Source organism: Lithobates pipiens, unplaced genomic scaffold (assembly GCF_037356315.1).
Source record: "Lithobates pipiens isolate NorthernLeopardFrog02 unplaced genomic scaffold, aLitPip1_a1.2 Scaffold_30, whole genome shotgun sequence".
NCBI classification, from domain to species: Eukaryota; Metazoa; Chordata; class Amphibia; order Anura; family Ranidae; genus Lithobates; species Lithobates pipiens.
In genome coordinates, this window is record NW_027507791.1 from 82904646 (window position 1) to 82924261 (window position 19616).

General features: G+C 40.5%; 1 protein-coding gene and 1 long non-coding RNA gene across 2 annotated transcripts in view; one reads left to right on the top strand and one right to left on the bottom strand.

The window, feature by feature from the left end:
* LOC143943030 (uncharacterized) overlaps positions 1-12823 on the top strand; it is a 200283-nt gene extending 187460 nt beyond the window's left edge. Inside the window, exon 3 of the long non-coding RNA XR_013264872.1 lies at positions 12243-12823. This is a non-coding gene — a long non-coding RNA (uncharacterized LOC143943030). The remainder of the gene's footprint in view (positions 1-12242) is intronic.
* LTK (leukocyte receptor tyrosine kinase) overlaps positions 1-19616 on the bottom strand; it is a 346777-nt gene that overhangs the window by 120078 nt on the left and 207083 nt on the right. The window contains exons 5-11 of the mRNA XM_077464517.1: positions 17290-17429; positions 14224-14358; positions 12818-12964; positions 9993-10093; positions 5689-5852; positions 1070-1164; positions 768-866 (exon numbers count right to left, since the gene is read on the bottom strand). Coding sequence (XP_077320643.1) covers positions 768-866; positions 1070-1164; positions 5689-5852; positions 9993-10093; positions 12818-12964; positions 14224-14358; positions 17290-17429 — 881 coding nt within the window. The remainder of the gene's footprint in view (positions 1-767; positions 867-1069; positions 1165-5688; positions 5853-9992; positions 10094-12817; positions 12965-14223; positions 14359-17289; positions 17430-19616) is intronic.

A 19616-nucleotide genomic window follows, 5' to 3' on the forward strand; every position in this document is an offset into this window, starting at 1 on the left:
ACCATCCTCTCCGCTCCTCTGAAGACCTCCTACTCTGAAGCTCCCTTGTCTCCTCCTCCCATGCTCGTCTCCAGGATTTCTCCAGAGCCTCTGCCATTCTCTGGAACTCTCTACCTCAACCTGTCCAGCTATCTCCTACTCTAGCTGCCTTAGGCAATCCCTGAAAATGCATCTCTTCAGGGAAGCCTATCACACCTCCAGCTAATCTTTTACCAATTCCATCAGCTCATTCCCCACAGTTACGACCCTTTGTACCACCTGCCCCACCCTTTTAGATTGTAAGCTCTTCTGAGCATGGCTCTCTTAATCCTCTTTTATTGTATTGTAACTGTTTTGCCTCCCTTTTTATATTGTAAAGTTCTGCTTAAACTGTTGATGCTATATACAGTAAATCCTGTATAATAATAATACAGCCTTCAATAAACATCCTCAATATGATTAAAAGCTGGGTTAAAACTACATTGGATTCTACTTCCATTGCCATTCTGCATTTGCTGAATGGTTTTCGTGGCTCAGCCATCTATTTAGTTATAAAATAGTCTTACAGTACTGTACTGTAACTTTCACATATTGTTGTCTTAAAAGCAGATTTGTCTCAGCATTTTTCTAATTACTCTCTAATTGCACACATCACAATTGTTTGGATGAAAAAGAAGGAGGGAGACCAGTAATACGTGAAATTGTATTCCCCTTTAAGTATACACCCTCAAATGTGTATTGGAATATTCAGCGTGAGAAAAGAAATTACTTGAAGCCTTAATACCAACCAGTGTAAATAGGCTCCGACAGGGGGTTGACAGTGTCATCTTCCCACAAGTCTCCCTGGACTGGTGCTTCCTGTTCTCCAGAACTCAATTTTATTCTTCCTGGCACAACACAAAACACATACAAACAAGCTTATACTTGTCTAAAGGTTACACTTTTTAAAGAAAGCTCAGGGAAAGCAATACACTACTGTGTACACAGACCTCACCAAGCAATCTCATATGACACATTCCAATCAAGGACTACAAATCGTCCATATGGTTATTGCACTCCAGTTGTGACATCTGAGTGCCACAAGATTTACCTGAATTAAAACAGTCTGCAGAAAATGTGATGTTATCAACAATAATGTGCGTGAGTGAATCTCTGCCCCATGTGGCCACCAACTGCATGCGGAATCTGTGGAGACATAGCAAAGAATTATTAATAACGTCTGTAAGGCCCGAGGGAAAATTTCCAGCAAACTATGCAGTGGGACACCTTAGAAGAAGTCAGCTTTGTGATCTTTACATCCATCTCATAGACAATCAATTAGTGCTTTTTCTTTGAGCTTAGACTGGTATGCAAGCAATGAACAATGCTGCATTATTTTCTCCCCGGATGTGATTTGTCTTGTACAGCATTTCATTACTGGGTTTGTGACTTAAATGGTGGCCTGTTTTCATGAGTAGGGTTCATCAGTTTATGCTGGTTTAGAAAGACCATGGCCAACACTGGGAACATGTTGGAGGATTTAAAGACAGTATTATTCTTTCCCTAGCTTTTATGCTTTAACAGCAGCGATGAACAAAGTAAGCAAAGGGCCATAACTTTACATTTCTCCTGTAAACAATATGAGCCTCAGTTAACCACTTAAGGACTGGAAGATGTTCCCTCTTAAATTGTTTGTTTACCCACCTATATAAAACTATGCTAGCCCCTCTATTAGAGGCTGGCATAGCACACTGTGTCAGTAGTATTAAAAACCGAGTGTTCTAAATACCTAATTTGAGCTGTCTTCAGGCCGGTCACATCACCTCCTTCTGCGGGAGGGAACATGATGTCCCCGGCTGACATCGGAGTGGCCGCTCATCTACTCAGCAGAAGCCCTGTATTGGAGCTGTAAAGTGGCCACGAGTAACGTGACTGGCCTGAAGACAGCTCAAAATACTGAATGTATAATTTTTCCTCCCCCATATGCCCCTTTCCCTTCCTCTGATCTCTCTGTCAAAATCGATGGCACAACTATAAGCCCATCCCCGCATGCCAAGGTTCTAGGTGTAGTCCTGGAATCTGAAGTCTACTTTAAGCACCACGTCCAATCACTGTACAAATCCTGCCGCCTCAACCTCCGCAACATCTCCTGTCTAACCAATGACACAACAAAGATTTTTATTTACTCACTGGTCATCTTTCGCCTCGACTACTGCAACTCCCTTCTCATTGACTTACCTCTACATAGTCTATCACCTCTTCAATCCATCATGAATTCTGCTGCCAGACTCATCCACCTTACCAATCGCTCTGTGTCTGCTACTTTTCTCTGTCAATTCCACCACTGGCTTCCGCTCACCCAACAAATTAGATTCAAAATACTAACAACTACTTACAAAGCCATCCACAATTTAGCTCCCAGCTACATCACTAGCCTAGTCTCTAAATACCAACCTACCCGTTACATAGTTAGTAAGGTTGAATAAAGACACCAGTCCATCCAGTTCAACCTGAGTGAGTGTCTACAATTGTCCCTATAAATGTACATTGCACACTCACATCGGTCCCTACCCTATGTTCATTCCTCTCAAGACCTCCTGCTCTCTAGCTCCCTCGTCACCTCCTCCCATGCTCGCCTCCAGGACTTTTATGAAGCCTCTCCAATCCTATGGAATGCCTTACCCCAATCTGTCCGCTTATCTCATACTCTATTTGCTTTTAGACGATCTCTGAAAACCCCCCTCTTCAGAGAAGCCTATCCTACCCACACCTAACAACTGTATTTTCCTTTTCTACATCAGCTCACCTCCCACAGTTATTACCTTTTGTTCCACTTGACCCTCCCTTCTAGATTGAAGCTCTAACGAGCAGAGCCCTCTGATCCCTCCTGTATTGATGTGTACTGTATTGTAAAGCTCTATGCAAACTGTTGGCACTATATAGATCCTGTATAATAATAATAATAATAATAATATGGTATTTATAACACTCGTTTTTTAAAACTACTGACATCATGTGCTATGCCAGCCTCTAATAAAGAGGCTGGCAGTGATAATTTAAAGTTTTTATTTTAGAATAATAGCAGTGGGGGGATGGGGTCGGGCTGGGTGAGAGACAGACACAGAGGGGGATGACAGGCAGGAAAGAGGGGGTGAGGGGGGAGAGAGGAGAGCAGAGGGGACAGATACGTATGATGGAGGGAAGCAATCAGACCACGGTGATCAGGCCGGATTTAGGTGGCCTATTTAGAGGGGGCATACAGCAAGTTCAGTTTATTTTTTTTACAGTTTAGAGGGGGGCAGATTACACAGCACAAGCGCTGTGTTGTGTAATCTGCTTTAAGGGACCAGTATCATATTTTTTGGGGGTTTAACAAACACTTTAATGACCAGGCCATTTTATGCCATATGGCACTGCGTCATTTTAACTGACAATTGTGCAGTCGTGTGATGCTGTACCCAAATAAAATTGACATTCTTTTCTTCCCACAAATAGAGCTTTCTTTTGGTATTATTTGATCACCTCTGGCGTTTTCATTTTTTGCGCTATAAACAAAAAAAGACTGACAATTTTGAAAAAAACACAAACTTTTTTTTAACTTTTTGCTATAATAAATATCACAAAAAAATATATAACCCCCCCCCCCAATGTATTCATCAGTTTAGGCCAATATGTATTCTTCTACATATTTTTGGTTAAAAAAAATCTCAATAAGTGTATATCGATTGGTTTGCGCAAAAGTTTTATCGTCTACAAAATAGAAAATAGATTTAAGCTATTTAAATATATATATTTTTTTACTAGCAATGGCGGTGATCAGCGATTTTTAGCAGAACTTTGTCATTGTGGCAGACAGATCAGACACTTTTGACACTTTATTGGGATCATTGACATTTATACAGCGATTAGTGCTATAAAAATGCACTGATTACTGTATAAATGTCACTGACAGGGAAGGGGTTAACACTAGGAGGGATCAAGGAGTAAACCGTGTTCCCTTGTAGGTGTTTCAAACTGTAGGGGCAGTGTACTGACTGGTAGACATGTGCAGAATGAAAAAAATATAGTTTGTATCATTTTGTTATTTACATAAATTAGTTTAGTTAAATTAGTTTAATTTGTTTAATTTGTTTTTGGGATTCATTTCGTTTATTCATTTTTTAATTGTTTAGAAACGTTTTCAAATCAATTTCGAATAGTTTTCGAATTCAAAAAGTTTTCGAATTTGAAAAGTTTTGCAAGTTCCAAAAAGAATAAAATAGAATAGAAAATAAAGGAATAGAATAGAAAGTGTTTTTCTATTCTATTCCTTTATTTTCTATTCTATTTTATTCTCTTTGGAACTTGAAAAACTATTTGAATTTGAAAACTATTTGAATTCGAAAAGTATTCGAAAATGATTTGAATTCAAATTTTGTCCGAATTTGAATTTCATTATTATGGATTTGTTTAAATTCGGTAAATTAGAATACATCCAAATATTGAATAATGAAAATTTTAATTCGGAAAAAAACAAACCGCAGATGTCTACTGCCTGGAGGAGGAGATTGCTGTTCCTAATCGCTAGGAACAAACGATCCCTCTCTACTCCCCTGACAGAACAGGGATCTGTTTGTTTACATTGACAGATCCTCGTTCTGCCTCTCTGTGGGGCAATCGCGGGTGGCCAGCAGACATTGCGGCCACCAGCCACGCACATAAGCTCCCCCGCCGTGCAGCTGTTTAAAGGGCCAACGTACAGCTAAGGCGATTTGTGGGAACAAGCCAACCTGCTGCAGTATAATGACGTTGGCTGGTCGGCAAGTGTTTAAAGGCTAAGTTCATCTTTGTTCACCTTTTTTTTATATTTTCTAAATTCCAGCCCCCCTATGTACCAATATAGCATTAATGTACTTATTTAGGAAATAAAAAACAGCTTTCCATTTATTCTACACTTGTTTACCTCACTCTATTCATAGCTGTTTAAAAACACTGCTCAATTACTTCTGCCTTACTTCCTGTACAGACTTTAGGTCATGACACAGGAAGGAGTTGACCAGCTGATCTCATTAGCACACACCCTGCATCATCTACCCTCAGCTGGCCAACTCCTTCATGTGTTATGACCTAAAATCTGTCCAGGAAGTATGGCAGAAGTAATCAAGCAGTGTTTTTAAACAGCTATGAAGAGAGTGTGTTAGCCCTTGTACACACGGTCGGAGATTCCGACAACCAAATCCGTTGGATTTTGTCCGAATCTGTTGTATACACACAGTCGGACGAAGTTGTCGGAAAATCCGACGTGATGACGTTATTTCGTTATGACAGGACTATGTTCAGGCTAGTAGCCAATAGCTTTGATGCAGGAATTTGATCTGAGCATGCATGGCACTTTGTCCGATCGGAATTCTCTACACATGATCGGAGTATGTGCGATCGGAGCATTTTGTCAGAAAATTTTACCAACAAGTTGGAAAACTTGGTCCGTTGGATACTCCGACGGAAACAGTCCGATGTAGACCACACACAGTCGGAATATCCGACAAAACGGTCCGATCGGACACATTCCGTCGGAATCTCCGACCGTGTGTACAAGGGCTTAGGCTTGTGTAGAATAAATGGAAAGCGGTTTTATTTTTGCAATTGGTAGCTAGCATTTAAAAAAAAAAAAAAAGTTAAACAAAGCTGAACTTAGCTTTTATTGCAGCCTCACAGCTTGTTTTGTTGCTAAAATGATGTGTCTGCACAAACCTGTCATTGAGCTGAGGAATCTTGAATGTTGCTGAAGCCCAGGAATCAGTATGACTTCCTTCCGTCAACCATAACTTTGCTGTGCCCATCCCAGCATTTTCTTCCTGGGAATACACTGCCAGCGTGCCATTGAAGGTGCCATATACAAGGAACTTCATAGTAAACTAAAATATACAAAACAAATATGTTATCACACATGTCTACAATAGTGCTTCAAACCACATTTTCTGTGCTGAATTAATTAAAATTCGCTATTACAATATTAAAAAGCAGTGTGCAGATTTATAAATAGCCACCAGGAAGCTTTCAGCTGTCATTTCTATATTGTAGGTAGGAGAATAAAGAAGAGCACACTTCCTTCCCCTACTTATTACCTTCCCCTACTTATTACTTTAGTTATGTAATTAATGTACAGTATCTCACACAAGTGAGTACACCCCTCACCCCTTCACATGGAAGAAATTACACTTTGCTACAATGTAAAGTAGTGAGAGTACAGCTTGTATAAGTGTAAATTTGCGGTTCCCTCAAAATAACTCAACACACAGCCATTAATGACCAAAACCGCTGGCAACAAAAGTGAGTACACCCCTAAGTGAAAATGTCCAAATTGGGCCCAATTAGCTATTTTCGATCCCCGGTGTCATGTGACTCGTTAGTGTTACAAGGTCTCAGGTGTGAATGGTAAGCAGGTGTGTTAAATTTGGTATTATCGCTCTCACTCTCTCATACTGGTCACTGGAAGTTCATCATGGCACCTCATGGCAAAGAACTCTCTGAGTATCTGAAAAAAATAAGTGTTACTCTACATAAAGATGGCATAGACTATAAGATGATTGCCAAGACCCTGAAACTGAGCTGCAGCACGGTGGCCAAGACCATACAGCAGTTTAACAGGACAAGTGCCACTCATAACAAGCCTCACCATGGTCCACCAAAGAAGTCGAGTGCACCTGCTCAGTGTCATATCCAGAGGTTGTCTTTGGGAAATAGACGTATGAGTGCTGCCAGCATTGCTGCAGAGGTTGAAGGGGTGGGGGTAAGCCTTTCAGTGCTCAGACCATACGCCACACACTGCATTAAATTGGTCTGCATGGCTGTCATCCCAGAACGAAGCCTCTTCTAAAGATGATGCACAAGAAAGCCCACAGTTTGCTGAAGACAAGCAGACTAAGGACATGGATTACTGGAACCATGTCCTGTGGTCTGATGAGACCAAGATAAACTTATTTGGTTCAGATGGTGTCAAGCATATGTGGCAGCAACCAGGTGAGCAGTACAAAGACAAGTGTGTCTTGCCTACAGTCAAGCATGGTGGTGGGAGTGTCATGGTCTGGGGCTGCATGAGTGCTGCCGGAACTGGGTAGCTACAGTTCATTGAGGAAACCATGAATGCCAACATGTACTGTGACATACTGAAGCAGAGCATAATCCACTCCCTTCAGGGACTGGACTGCAGGGCACTATTCCAACATGATAACTACCCCAAACACACCTCCAAGACGACCACTGGCTTGCTAAAGAAGCTGAGGGTAAAGGTGATGGACTGGCCAAGCATGTCTCCAGACCTAAACCCTATTGAGCATCTGTGGGGCATCCTCAAATGGAAGGTGGAGGAGCACAAGGTCTGTAACATCCACCAGCTTTGTGATGTCATCATGAAGGAGTGTAAGAGGACTCCAGTGGCAACCTGTGAACCTCTGGTGACCTCCACGCCCAAGAGAATGGAGTTCCCTTAGGGTTGCACCCACTTTTGTTGCCAGTGATTTAGACAATAATGGCTGTCTGAGTTATTTTGCGGGGACAGCAAATTTACACTGTTATTCAAGCTGTACACTCACTACTTTACATTGTAGCACAGTGTAATTTCTTCAGTGTTCTCACATAAAATGATATAATACAATTTTTTAATACAAAATGTGAGGGGTGTACTCACTTTTGTGAGATACTGTATATGTAAACTCTAAACTAACAACTATTTATTTGCTAAAGTAATGAGTATAAAACAACTGCCACTTCATAAAATACTTGTTTACTTTTTTGCCTTATCTCAGTGATGCTGATCTTTTGCAGCCACTTTGAAGCCACTTTCTATTTGCATGTCCCAACGTCGGCTGTATGGCTTTTTTCAGGGCAGGTTTACTGATGGTAACAACTTTAGATCATACCTGTGTAATGTTTACTGAAACGGCCACTGTTAGAAGCCTGTGTGACAGGGTAACAATGCAGAAGCACAATTTAGAGGCAAGAACACATTGTTGACACCATACATAAGGAAGTGCCTAAACAAGGACCTTCATGGCAGAATCACCAGGGATTTTTTTTTTAAACTTGCAGATTTAAATTGATTAAAACTGAGGTTTGAAGACAAAGTAGGTTTCATCCCAGTGAGACAGGCAAGCAACAATGTCTGTAGGATTTTACTTCTTTTGCACATAGCCAAGACAAAGAAACTGCCCAACGATGCTTCTTTCCTTCAATTTCAGAAAAAGCTTTCAATTCTCATAGTTGGGATTATCTACATTTTGTCCAATGGTGGGGATTTGGCCTCTACTTTCTTATTTGGATTAGGATGTTAAATAGCTCTCTTTCTGCATACATCAGATACTCTGGCTTTTCTTTGGTAGGGTTTGCATTTGCCAGGGGTATGTGACAGGCAACTGAACCCTTAGCTCAGCTGAATGGGGTTTTAGGTCGTGGGATATCACCACAAAGTTTTTGTTTTTTTTTTGCTGACAACGCTTTGCTGATATTAGCAAACCCGTTGATATGCCTTGCTAACCTTACTGTATGCCCCTAATGATTAGTTTTGGTTATCCGGTCTTTACATTAAAAAAACTAAACCGAAAGCTCTAAATGTCTCTAGCTATAGAAACACTGTATGTGCTCCAATTCTCCTTTGCCTTCTCATGGACCTCCTCCACTCTGAACATCAGAGTCCACTTCACTTCAGCTTTTGATACATTATATCAGGCTAAATATCAGAAACTCTGTATTCACTTGACCTTGCTTCCCACAACTTGGGACACACATAATATCTCTTGGCTGTGTAGCAACACAGCAGCAAAAATTACACATTTACCAATGTTTTTGTACTATGCTTGGGTTTCACCTGCACCCATCCTGTCATATCAGCTTCACGCCCTTCAGCAATGTATTTTGTAATTTTTTTTAAAAGGGTTTCTTCCCTCAAGTGGTTACAACTATTTTATACAGTTCTAAACTTAATGATGGATTGCTTTTGCAATGATATTACAATGCGGCACAACTAACACAGCTCGCACATTAGCAATCTCCTGGAGGAGGGATCCCCTTGTGGGTTTCCTTGGAGGCCTATCTCTGCAATCCCAACTCCATAAAAAAAATCTCCTCATGGCAAGGAGGATATTGTGCCAAATTAATAGGCATTCCTTGAAAGTTTGGAATAATTTGAAGGTCAAATAAAAACTGATCTCTTCCCCTGCTTTCTATATTGGGCAATGCTATCTTTCAGGTTAAAGACTTACAGCTGAGGACTATGAAGTAGCAGTGGGATAGATAAAATCCCACAGCTGGGTACCATGAGATACGTTGCCGAAAAGTTAAAGTCTCCTAGACATCTCCTCAGGCTTAATCCATTGAAAGTAAAGCTCAACAGCCAGTCCAGATTGGCCTCAGGGGCAAGCAGTCCCCTGATACTCACTAATCCATCCCTCACAGGGAAAAATACAATCTCCATCAAGTTTCAGCTATTTACCACCTCCCAGACCACCTTCTTGGAACACCTCCATTTGCCAGGGTAAATATTCAGGCCAGTCATTTAAGTTTCCCTCCCCAAGCTCTGGAAGCTTCTTACAGGGGCAAGGGGAAATAATCAAACATCTAGCCTGTGAATCCATGAGCAGACCAAAGCAAAGAGTCATTGCTCCTCTGATTACAGAGCAAGCCAAAAAATAAATATACCTAGCATGTTTTCATGACAGCTCTTTTCCACTTGTACTCTGACTGCAAAGTTTTATTATGCTACATTTCCATGTAACAATTGTTAATGTGAACATTTGACCTCTTAATTTGTGTTATTATGATTGTCAAGCCTATTTTTCTTTTTAAAATTTGAAGATTTCATAAAAACTAAGCTAAATGTGGACTTTGACATTACATTAACATGTTAACACTTATATGAGATTTTAGTGATTGGGTTTACATATACTTTAATTTTTAAATAGTCATAAGTTGTGCTGTTCCAAAAAAAGCATTTTGCTTGCAAGACAATAGTTGTCAATCTGTAAGGTGGGAAAATCATTCAATGGTGCATAAAAACATACCTGGCAGGTTTTGTTTGGCAATACAGGAGGAAAAAAGTCACTGTACACAGTCGCAGTGCTACTATTATGCCCACTTTCGATTGGCAGATGCAATGAATACCCTTGGGGGGAAAAAAAGAAATAGTACAAAAAGTCAATAAATAATTTGTGGTATTGTCAAAAAGACTTTATACTAAATAAATAACCAAAATCTATATCTTTCAAGGAACTACATCCAATACTGTTTTAGTTTGGGGGACAGAAAATTAGAACAAACTTCCCAGATACAACAATAAAAACTCTCTCCATACTACAAGATAATAACCCAGATTCAATTTTATTCCAATGTGAGGTCAAATGAAGAAGCCAAATCTTCCTACTGCTGACAAGCCCAACACTACACTGGTTAAATACCACTAATGTCATGTACAGACGATCAGAATTTCCAACAACCAAACCGTGGATTTACTTCCGACGGATGTTGGCTGAAACTTGTCTTGCATACACATGGTTGCACAAATGTTTTCGAAAATTCTGATCGGCTAGAACGCGCTGACATACAACATGTACGACAGGACTGGAAAAAGGAAGTTCAATAGCCAGTGCACCACCCTTTGGGCTCCTTCTGCTAATCTCGTGTTAGTAGAAGTTTGGTGAGAGACGATTCGCGCTTTTCAGCCTCGTGCTTTTCAGCCTCGTGCTTTTCAGATCGTTACTGCTCTTCAGTCTGTGCTTGTGGGTTCGTATCTGGATTTCAGTGCATGTAGTCAGTTCGCATCTGGTTTTCAGTGCATGCTAGTTCTAGTAGGTATCTGATTTACAGTGAGTTCTTGTCCGTTCGTTTCTGATTTTCAGCTCGTTGTTCTCAGGTTCTTTCTGATTTTCAGTGCGTTCTGTTAGTTCATTCTGACCAGCCAACCATTTTGAAGCCATGTTGAGGTTACATACTCGTCATAGAGTTCGTGCTATGTGGGGGCTTGGTGTTGGGGTTCTTACTTAAGCCCATGAACAGGTAGGGGGGGAGTTCATGGACAAAGAATTGGTTGCTCCAGCAATTCTCGCACATGCCATTGTTGTGGGAGATCTGTGAGAATAATCCTGATGATTTCAGGAATTATCTCCAGATGATTGACCCCATTTTTCTCTGTTGGCTTTGCTGTCCCCCTATATTACCAAGCAGGACACCTGCATGTGGCAAGCTATCACTCCCGAGCAGAGGCTTGCGGTACTTTGCGATGGGGAGAAGTTTGCAGGACATCAAGTTCTTGACAGGCATCTCCCCCCAGGCTCTGGGAATCATTATTCCAGAGACCTGTTCTGCCATTATTCACGTCCTGCAGAAGGACTATATTAGGGAAGTTTTCTCCTTTAACATCACATCCTATGTATTTAATGTGTGCTAATGTATTGTATTTCTTTCATCACCCCATAATAACCATGATTGTAATATGCTGTGAATGTCCCCTTTTAATGCTCCTTTTTTGTCCTTCATGCATATTTGTCTTCACTAACCTCCCCAGAATGCTATCCTGGGCCCATACACACCTAGCCTAGTCACTTAACAACATACTTTCTCAACTCCATTGTAGTGCTTTACCCTAAACACCCCTAAAATGTGTCAAAATGTTATTGTTGTTCTTAAATTAAGGCAGAGAGCAAGAGGCTTTTTTTGGGGGGCCCAAACTCATTTATAACCCTCCCTCCCCCCAACCGCTAAGTCAACCGATACCAATACTCTATCTGCTGATTTTGCCAAACCCATACACACTATATCTACCTGTTCTGTGTTCATATTTATGTTTGAATTCACCAGAGTATGTAGTGAAAGGTTCTGCCTGAATACTTTCAAATGGTACTGTTTAAAATTTTCTTCTCCTATTATCTTGATAGGTAATTGCAGAATGTAAAATTGTGCTTCAATTTGTGCAGTGTATATTCATATTGTTGTATTATGACACTTCTTACCTGTCCAGTGGGCTGCTGATAGTGTAAGTAAAGAGGGGCTGGCCAAAGTAACACACATTATTTATGCATTCAGCTCTCAATGAAGTGGAGAAGGTTACCTGTCTGAAACATCCCCCCCACCCTAAAATTTTTACAATGGGCCATCAGAGGGGGTGAGGAATCTGATAAGTGGACCTTATATTTTGTGTCTTTAAATACTCCTTAAAATAAAGGTTTTATACTTATGTTGGCCAAGAATGTTTGTATCTGCTTGCAATGTTATGTGCAAAAGTATTACTTTATTTTTTTTCTTGTTTCACTCCACAGTTTCCTTCAACGCCACAGGAATGGCAGACAGTGGCATCCCAGTTTGCCCAGCGGTGGGACTTTTCCAACTGGGGAAGAGCAATTGATAGGAAACATGTCCGCATTGTGCCACCCCAGCAGGCAGGGCATTGGACCAAGCACTAGGGACAAAAACTGAGGTGAAATGGTTTGATACAGTAATGTAATCCTAACAGATTAAAATGTATTATAATGTATTGTGTGCATGTCATGTTTTGTTTACTTTTTTTAAATGTTGTGCCTTGTTCCGCCCCCCTCTGTGTCGCATGCAGAGAAGGGAACCCGGAGGACATCAGGTGATCATACGGACAAGGTAAGTGACACTACAGGGATACTACAGGGGTACTGAAAATTAACCCAGAGCCACACTCTGGATTACCGCCAGGGAGATTAAACTAAAGGCTCAATTGAGCTTTAAGCACAAGCCAAGGCCATTATCATAAACTGTGGAAATTGTGAGCAATTAAACTCTTTTTTTTTCAGTTATGGGGAACACTTGGATCCTTTGAAGAAAAAAACAAAAACAAATTTTAAACATATATTGGGTATCCATTTACCTGCTGTAGAAAGTGAGTGGATGTTATCTCCAGGATTCAACTGCACTGAATTGGTATATGTCCATGAGCTACCAGTTGTACTATTAGAAGTCCAGTGGCAAGTGCCTTCTTCAAAAGTGCAATGGCCACCTGGAGGGAGGATATTTTCTGAAAAGACAACACACATAATATAAAAGGCTACAGCTGGTCATATGGGTTACAATCGGATTGTAACATCTTTATATCATTTCATTTATGTTATGTGATGATTTGGAGATTCTGATGGATCCACCTCCATCTAACCCAAACACAATAAGCAGGAATTATCTTATTTCACTTTTATACCTTATTGTAACTATTTATTGCAATATGTTCATATTTCAGATATATTATGTAGTGCATTTTGTATGATTCACTGGTCACTGGAATAAAAACAAATAGATCTGAATCAATTTGAATCATTCGTTATGTAGGTACGATATTTTGAATGTTTCAAACATTAACAAAAGGCCCAAACTATTAAATCCTGTCATCTGAATGAAACAAATGAATACAAATGAATTTGTTGTTTTTGTTATTATTTCATTATTTCTGATTTGTTGAAATTTGGTACTATTGTGATTCAGAGATTCGGTTACATGCAAATCTCTGAACAAGGAAAATTTCATCTAAACTTTGATTCGTAACAAAAAACGCATCGCACATATCTAATGTCAGCAGTCCCCGCAGACTCAGAGTTGTTACTTAATTGACACTCTGTAGTATTCCTTTGTTTTTCCCCTAGAAATTAAAATAATGATTATGTAGGGATGTGATATCTAAACACTCCCAGAAGAGGAGAAGACTATAATGTGCAAGGATGCAGGGAGCTGTGCCAGAGAATTGACTGTTTCTGGAGTAGGCAAAATTTCTAGCAAGTTCAAAAGCACACTGCAAGTGAACCTTTTTTCTGTGCTTTTATCCACAATTTTTGAATAGTGAGATGGCCTGCTTATGGAATGGGTCCAATAATAAGAACTATCCTTATAGGTATAAGAGAAATGATACTAAAGCCATGTAAACACAATAGGATTTTCCAACAACAAAACCGTGGATTTTTTCCAAAGGATATTGGCTCAAACTTGTCATACACAAATGTCAAGCAAATGTTGTCGGAATTTCCAAACCTCAAGAACGCGGTGACGTACAACATGTACAACAAGCCGAGAAAAATTAAGTTCAATAGCCAGTGCGGCTCTTCTGCTTGATTCCTTGCATGGACTTTTATGCATCAGAATTGTGTACACACACTCGGAATTTCCAACAATCTTGTTGTCGGAAAATTTGAGGACCTGCTCTCAAACATTTGTTGGAGGAAATTTCGACAACAAATTTTCTATGGAGCATACATAATTCTTAATAACTGATACGGGAATGTGGGAGCTTACCACATATTGCACCTTCATCTTCTCCTCCTGGGCAGTCTATCTGAAAGTCACAAACTTTTGTACGACCAATACATTCCCCATTTTTACAAAGGAAAGATGACTCCCACGGACAAGAGAATAAATCTTCTTTGTTACCTAAAGAAATAGGACACAGAAGTGTACAGAAATTACTATTTAGACCTTCTGTACAAGAAACATTGCAACAAACTCTTTTAAGGCTTTTTTGACTAATGGAAAATCATAAGAATTTTTTTTATGGGGACACCTGTTTCTGTGTCATATGTCTAAGAGGGGATTTCTGCCTAAAGTGGCTTTAAAGGAGAATTCCACCTTTTGTATTCAGAGCGAAACATGTTGAGTGGTATATTGTATAAGCTCCATAAACTGTATTCAAATTCTTAATCAAAGAATGTGATTAAGTGTTTTTACTTATTTTTTATATGTTTTGTATCTCTTGTGTATAATAAAAATTGGTGTTATTTTTATTCTATTTCATTCTGTATGATATTGTTTCTTTTATGATATATCAACACCTTAAAAGTCCCTAAGGGTTAGATCCCTTGCCCATGTTGTGTATTTTTGTATTCAAAAATAATAAATGTACAGTAACTTATGCAAAGACTTGCACCCATGATCAGTGGATGGTAAGTGCAATTCTCTGGCTCCTGCAGACAGACACTTCCTTCAGCTAGCCCCTTCTCTGTACCGAGGTATGGACCTTCAGCTATGGAGCTGGAGGAAATATCAACAGACTACACTTGTGCTTTTCCTGAAAACTTGAGGTTTCTCAACTGTGGTGGCAGACTTGCAGGATTTTCATTCACATCTTGTGAATAAATGATCCAGGTATGCGGGCTGATGGTAGATGGTAGAAGAATCCGACAAATCTGTAAATGTTTGGGGCTGGGGAGCTGTATTTACATTTTACCCCCTAAATAGGGTTATAACATGGTCAGAAACCCAATGTTATCTGTGTAATATACTCCCACTCTATCACCCCAGATGATGGTTTATTGAGACATAAACGGTCGGGACAGGCTCTGCTGATGCCACTGCGATATTTGTTTTTACTTACATGTGTAGCGGCGGGCTCCTGAAGAGCACGCGCTATGTGTTTTTCAAAGTAAAACTTTACACAAGCTACAGTTGGGTTTGGCTCTATTTGTCTAAATTTGACTTCTGTGTCAGTCTGACTGGGTTGTGAGATGTTCAGCCTGGCCAGGGGGCACTGTCTCTTGTGGCAGGCGTGGAACTATGGTCTGGTCAGGCGCTTAAGTTACTCTCTTTCTAAGCCAGGTCAGTGGGAGTGGCCCTCTCGATGTGCCCTCTGGGAGAGGGTATTTAAGATACGTGGTTCGGGGGTTCTGGTCCAGTATGATGTGCTGATTACTTGGTCCTGGTCCTCCTGACCAGCTCCCAGGAAGGCTATGGCCTGGGGTGCGGATCCACCCGACTTTAATGCCTTGGGGCTGGCTAGCCCAACAGGGAAATTAAAGGAGGATTCTGTGGTGGTTGGGTGCCGTCTCCAGTTCGAGAGAGACCCATTGTACTTCAAGCATTCCAGGGGAGGACTCTTTAGAAGAACACCACGTGTGAGTTTGGTTTTCTTAACAAGAGCCTGGAAGGGCTGAAGTAACCGAGAGAATCCGGTCTTGTGGATATCGCCAAGCAGGCTGAAAGATCCAGGTATCCTACAAGTGTTCTACAGCTTAAGCCGTGTACACACGGGCGGACTGTCTGGCCAACTAAGTCTGTCAGACAATCCGACGGACAGTCCGTCCTACTTTTGAATGAACGGACCTGACCACACACGATGAACAGACAGTCCGCTGAAAGCTTGCGCGATAAAGTGTACAGCACGTACGACGGGACTAGAAATACGACGTCCAATACACTGCAATGCAACCTTCGGCCGTGTAAATCCTTTCTGAGCATGCGCCATACTTAGTCCGTCCAACTTGCCTACTCACGAGCGGACTGTCCGCTGAAACCAAAGTTGGACGGACAATATTACGGAAATTCCGAAAGACTTAGTCCGCCAGACTGTCCGCTGAAAAAGTCTGCTGAAGCCCACACACGAGCGGACTGTCCGCTGAAATGTGTTTCAGCGGACTAAGTTGGACAGACAGTCCGCCCGTGTGTACGCGGCTTTAGTTTCCTATGTGTTCTGCAACAACGTCTGTGGCAAAGACTTTGTTCCTGAATAAGCAACTCGTTGGCTGCTAGGCCTTGTAAGAGAGGGACTGTCCAACCTGAGTGTTCATCCAGCTGCGAATGGCTATTCTCTGGATGCAGTCAAAGTAAGCAACTTTTATAGACTTTGACATTGAGAGTACCTGAACCTCCTTCCCAACCCTCTGATCCCAAGTTGAAAGACTGTTCAATGGTTCGAGTTTTTGCAAATAAAATCCATTCAAGTAGATCTATTGTCAGTCTCAAGTTACTGGGCCATCTACCACGGGACATCCCCTAGATGTGTCACAAGGAGAACGGAAGGTAACGGTAAGCCCAAAAATAACCAGCAGCTCCTTCGGGGGTTAGTGTTACACATGCCTTTTAATGCCTTCTCAAATGTGATCTTTGGTCACTGTTCCCTTGGTGGATACCCATTGATGTTATACATTGTGATGGACCCCTGTCTGATTGGTCTACATCGGGAACCGTGTATGCTGATTTTCTTCCCTGGGTGTGTTACACCACAAGCTCTGTTGACTCATCGGGCATATTCCTAGTTGGGTTCAGCTTGCCTGGTAAATCTTTCCTTGGTGGTGGATTATCAATAGACATCTAGTTCACAGATATATCTCGCAAGTCACTTTATATATTGGAGTCACTTTATGGACTTTCGTTCTAATATATATATGCACTGTTGGTTTATGTAAACATCATCATTATTGTTTATGAAGTTGGTTTATGTATATCAGTAATGGTTTGTTACTAGTTTGTTCCCGTCAGGGGAATCACACTTTCACCTTCACTTTTAGCACTGCACTTTACCACTTTCCCTTATCTGTTTAATATACTTTGATGAAGGCATAAAGTAAAAAAAATCTGCAATTATCTTACCACCAAAGCAGTTCCTGAGATGGAGAGAGTCCAGGACTAGGAAGGTCTTTGTTTTTGGGAAACACAGTTCATAATCCACAGAGATTTGAAAGGGGGAATCCATTCCACCGATTTCAGTGCTCAGCAGTCTCCAATGAGACCTATTGTACAGAGTAGAATACAAAATCACATATTGTTACTGGGCTCACAGTTGCATGTCTTATCTGTCTGACAACAAAGCAGCATGGTATGACAAGCAGAACTAGAGATGGATTTCCCTGACAATGTAAGGCTTGTCATCGTTCTGGACAGCAAGGTGGCTGCAGGCATTTCTCACTGTGCTGCACAATATGTAAGGAAATGGATTTCCACGCAGCTCCTTTTCATTACGCTTTTACTGGTGCGATCATGTGATGATTGACAAAGAACTTACTGAACTGTTAGCTCTCTAGACAATAAAGCAAAAAACCTTCTAATGTTGATCTCATTAACAAAAATCCCTTCTTCTGACATAAATAGCATTTTGTCACTGTGGCAATTTAAAAGACTACAGTTATGCCACGTACACACAAGCGGAATGTCCGACAGAAAAAGTCAGACGGAATCTTTTCATCGTATATTCCTCATCTGATTTTTTTTAATGAAAATTCTGACGGACCTAGAAATAGAACATGTTTTAAATCTTTCTGACGGAACCAATTCCTACGGGGAAAACTCTTTGTCTGTATGCTGTTTCCGACGGACTAAAAACGATGCATGCTCTGAAGCAAGTATGATACGGAGGCTATTGGCTACTTGCTATTGAACTTGCTTTTTCTAGTCCTGCCATACGTGTTGTACGTCACCGCGCTCTTAACGATCAGACTTTGGTGTGATCGTGTGTACATTGACAGTTTTAGCGGAACTCTGTCGGAAAAGCCTTCAGAGTTTATTTAGACGGGAAAACTGGTCGTGTGTACGTGGCATTAGATCCCAAATGCTGTAAGATATTATGGGTACCTTTTGTTAAGAATGAAGGACTGTTTTATGGTGACTTTTACTTTGAAATTGGTTCATAATCTGCTGCTTAACCACTTGCCATCTGGAAGATTTACCCCACTTCATGACCAAGCCATTTTTGCTTTTTGGTACTGCATTACTTAGGCTCCATGCACACTGAAGCTGATAAACTGCAGTTTATTGGCGTTTGGGCGTTTTTTGTAAAAGCCCATAAACTCCACTCTATGTTAGCCTATGTGTCCATGCACACATGGACGTTTTTCAGCTTTAATGAGCAGTGGAGTTTATGGGCTTTTTTCTGAACGCCAGAAATTCGCGTTCAAAGTGCCGTTTTTCAGCGGCAAAAAACGACAAACGCTCATTAACGCTCATTAACGCTCGTTCATTAGTGTTCGGCATTCTATTTTTCAATGCATTGTGGGATTTTTGGAGTGTCCTCTGTGTATTTTTATAAAAAACGCCCATTAACGCTAACGCTGTAAAACGCTCATTAACGCTCATTAACGCTAGTATAAAACGCTGTTAAAAGCAGGTTTTTCAACCAGCGTTTTCTGCCAGCAATCTGGCATCCAGAAATAGCTTTTTTGAGCTTCAGTGTGCATGGAGCCTACTGACAACTGTGTGGTCATGCAATGCTGTACCCAAATGAAATGTATATCATTTTCTTTCTGCACAAATAGCTTTCTTTTTTTAGTATTTGATCCTCACTGGGTTTTGTTTTATTTTTTTAGAGCTATAAACAAAGAAAAGACCAAAAATTTTGAAAAAAAATACACCAATATTTTTCACTTTCTGCTATAAAACATATCAAATAAAAGAAAAAAAAACGTTAAAAATCGAATTTCTTTATAACCTTATATGTATTCAGCTTCATATTTGTGGTAAGAAAAATCCCATGCAGCGTATATTGATTGGTTTGTAGGAAAGTTATAGCATGTACAAACTATGGTATGTATACTGAAATTTTTATTTATTTATTTTTCATACTAGTAATGGCAGCGATCAGAAACTTATAGCGGAACAACTGTGATAGTATTGGGAGCAATCTGACACTTTTGACACTTTGTGGAAATCAGTGACACTAATACAGTGATCAGTGCTAAAAATATACACTGTCACTGTACTAATGACACTGGCTGGGAAAGGGTAGCATCTAGGGCAATCAAGGGGTTAAATGTATACCTAACAGTGCTTGGTACATTTACTGTGCTGTTGCTTTTACTAAGAGATGTGCTGCTTTTTCTCCTTGCTTTGCAGGGAAAACAAAAAAATGGCACATCCCTGCTGACAGGACTCTGTATTGTTTACATTCACAGAACTCTGTCCTGTCATCCTCTTTGACAATCAGC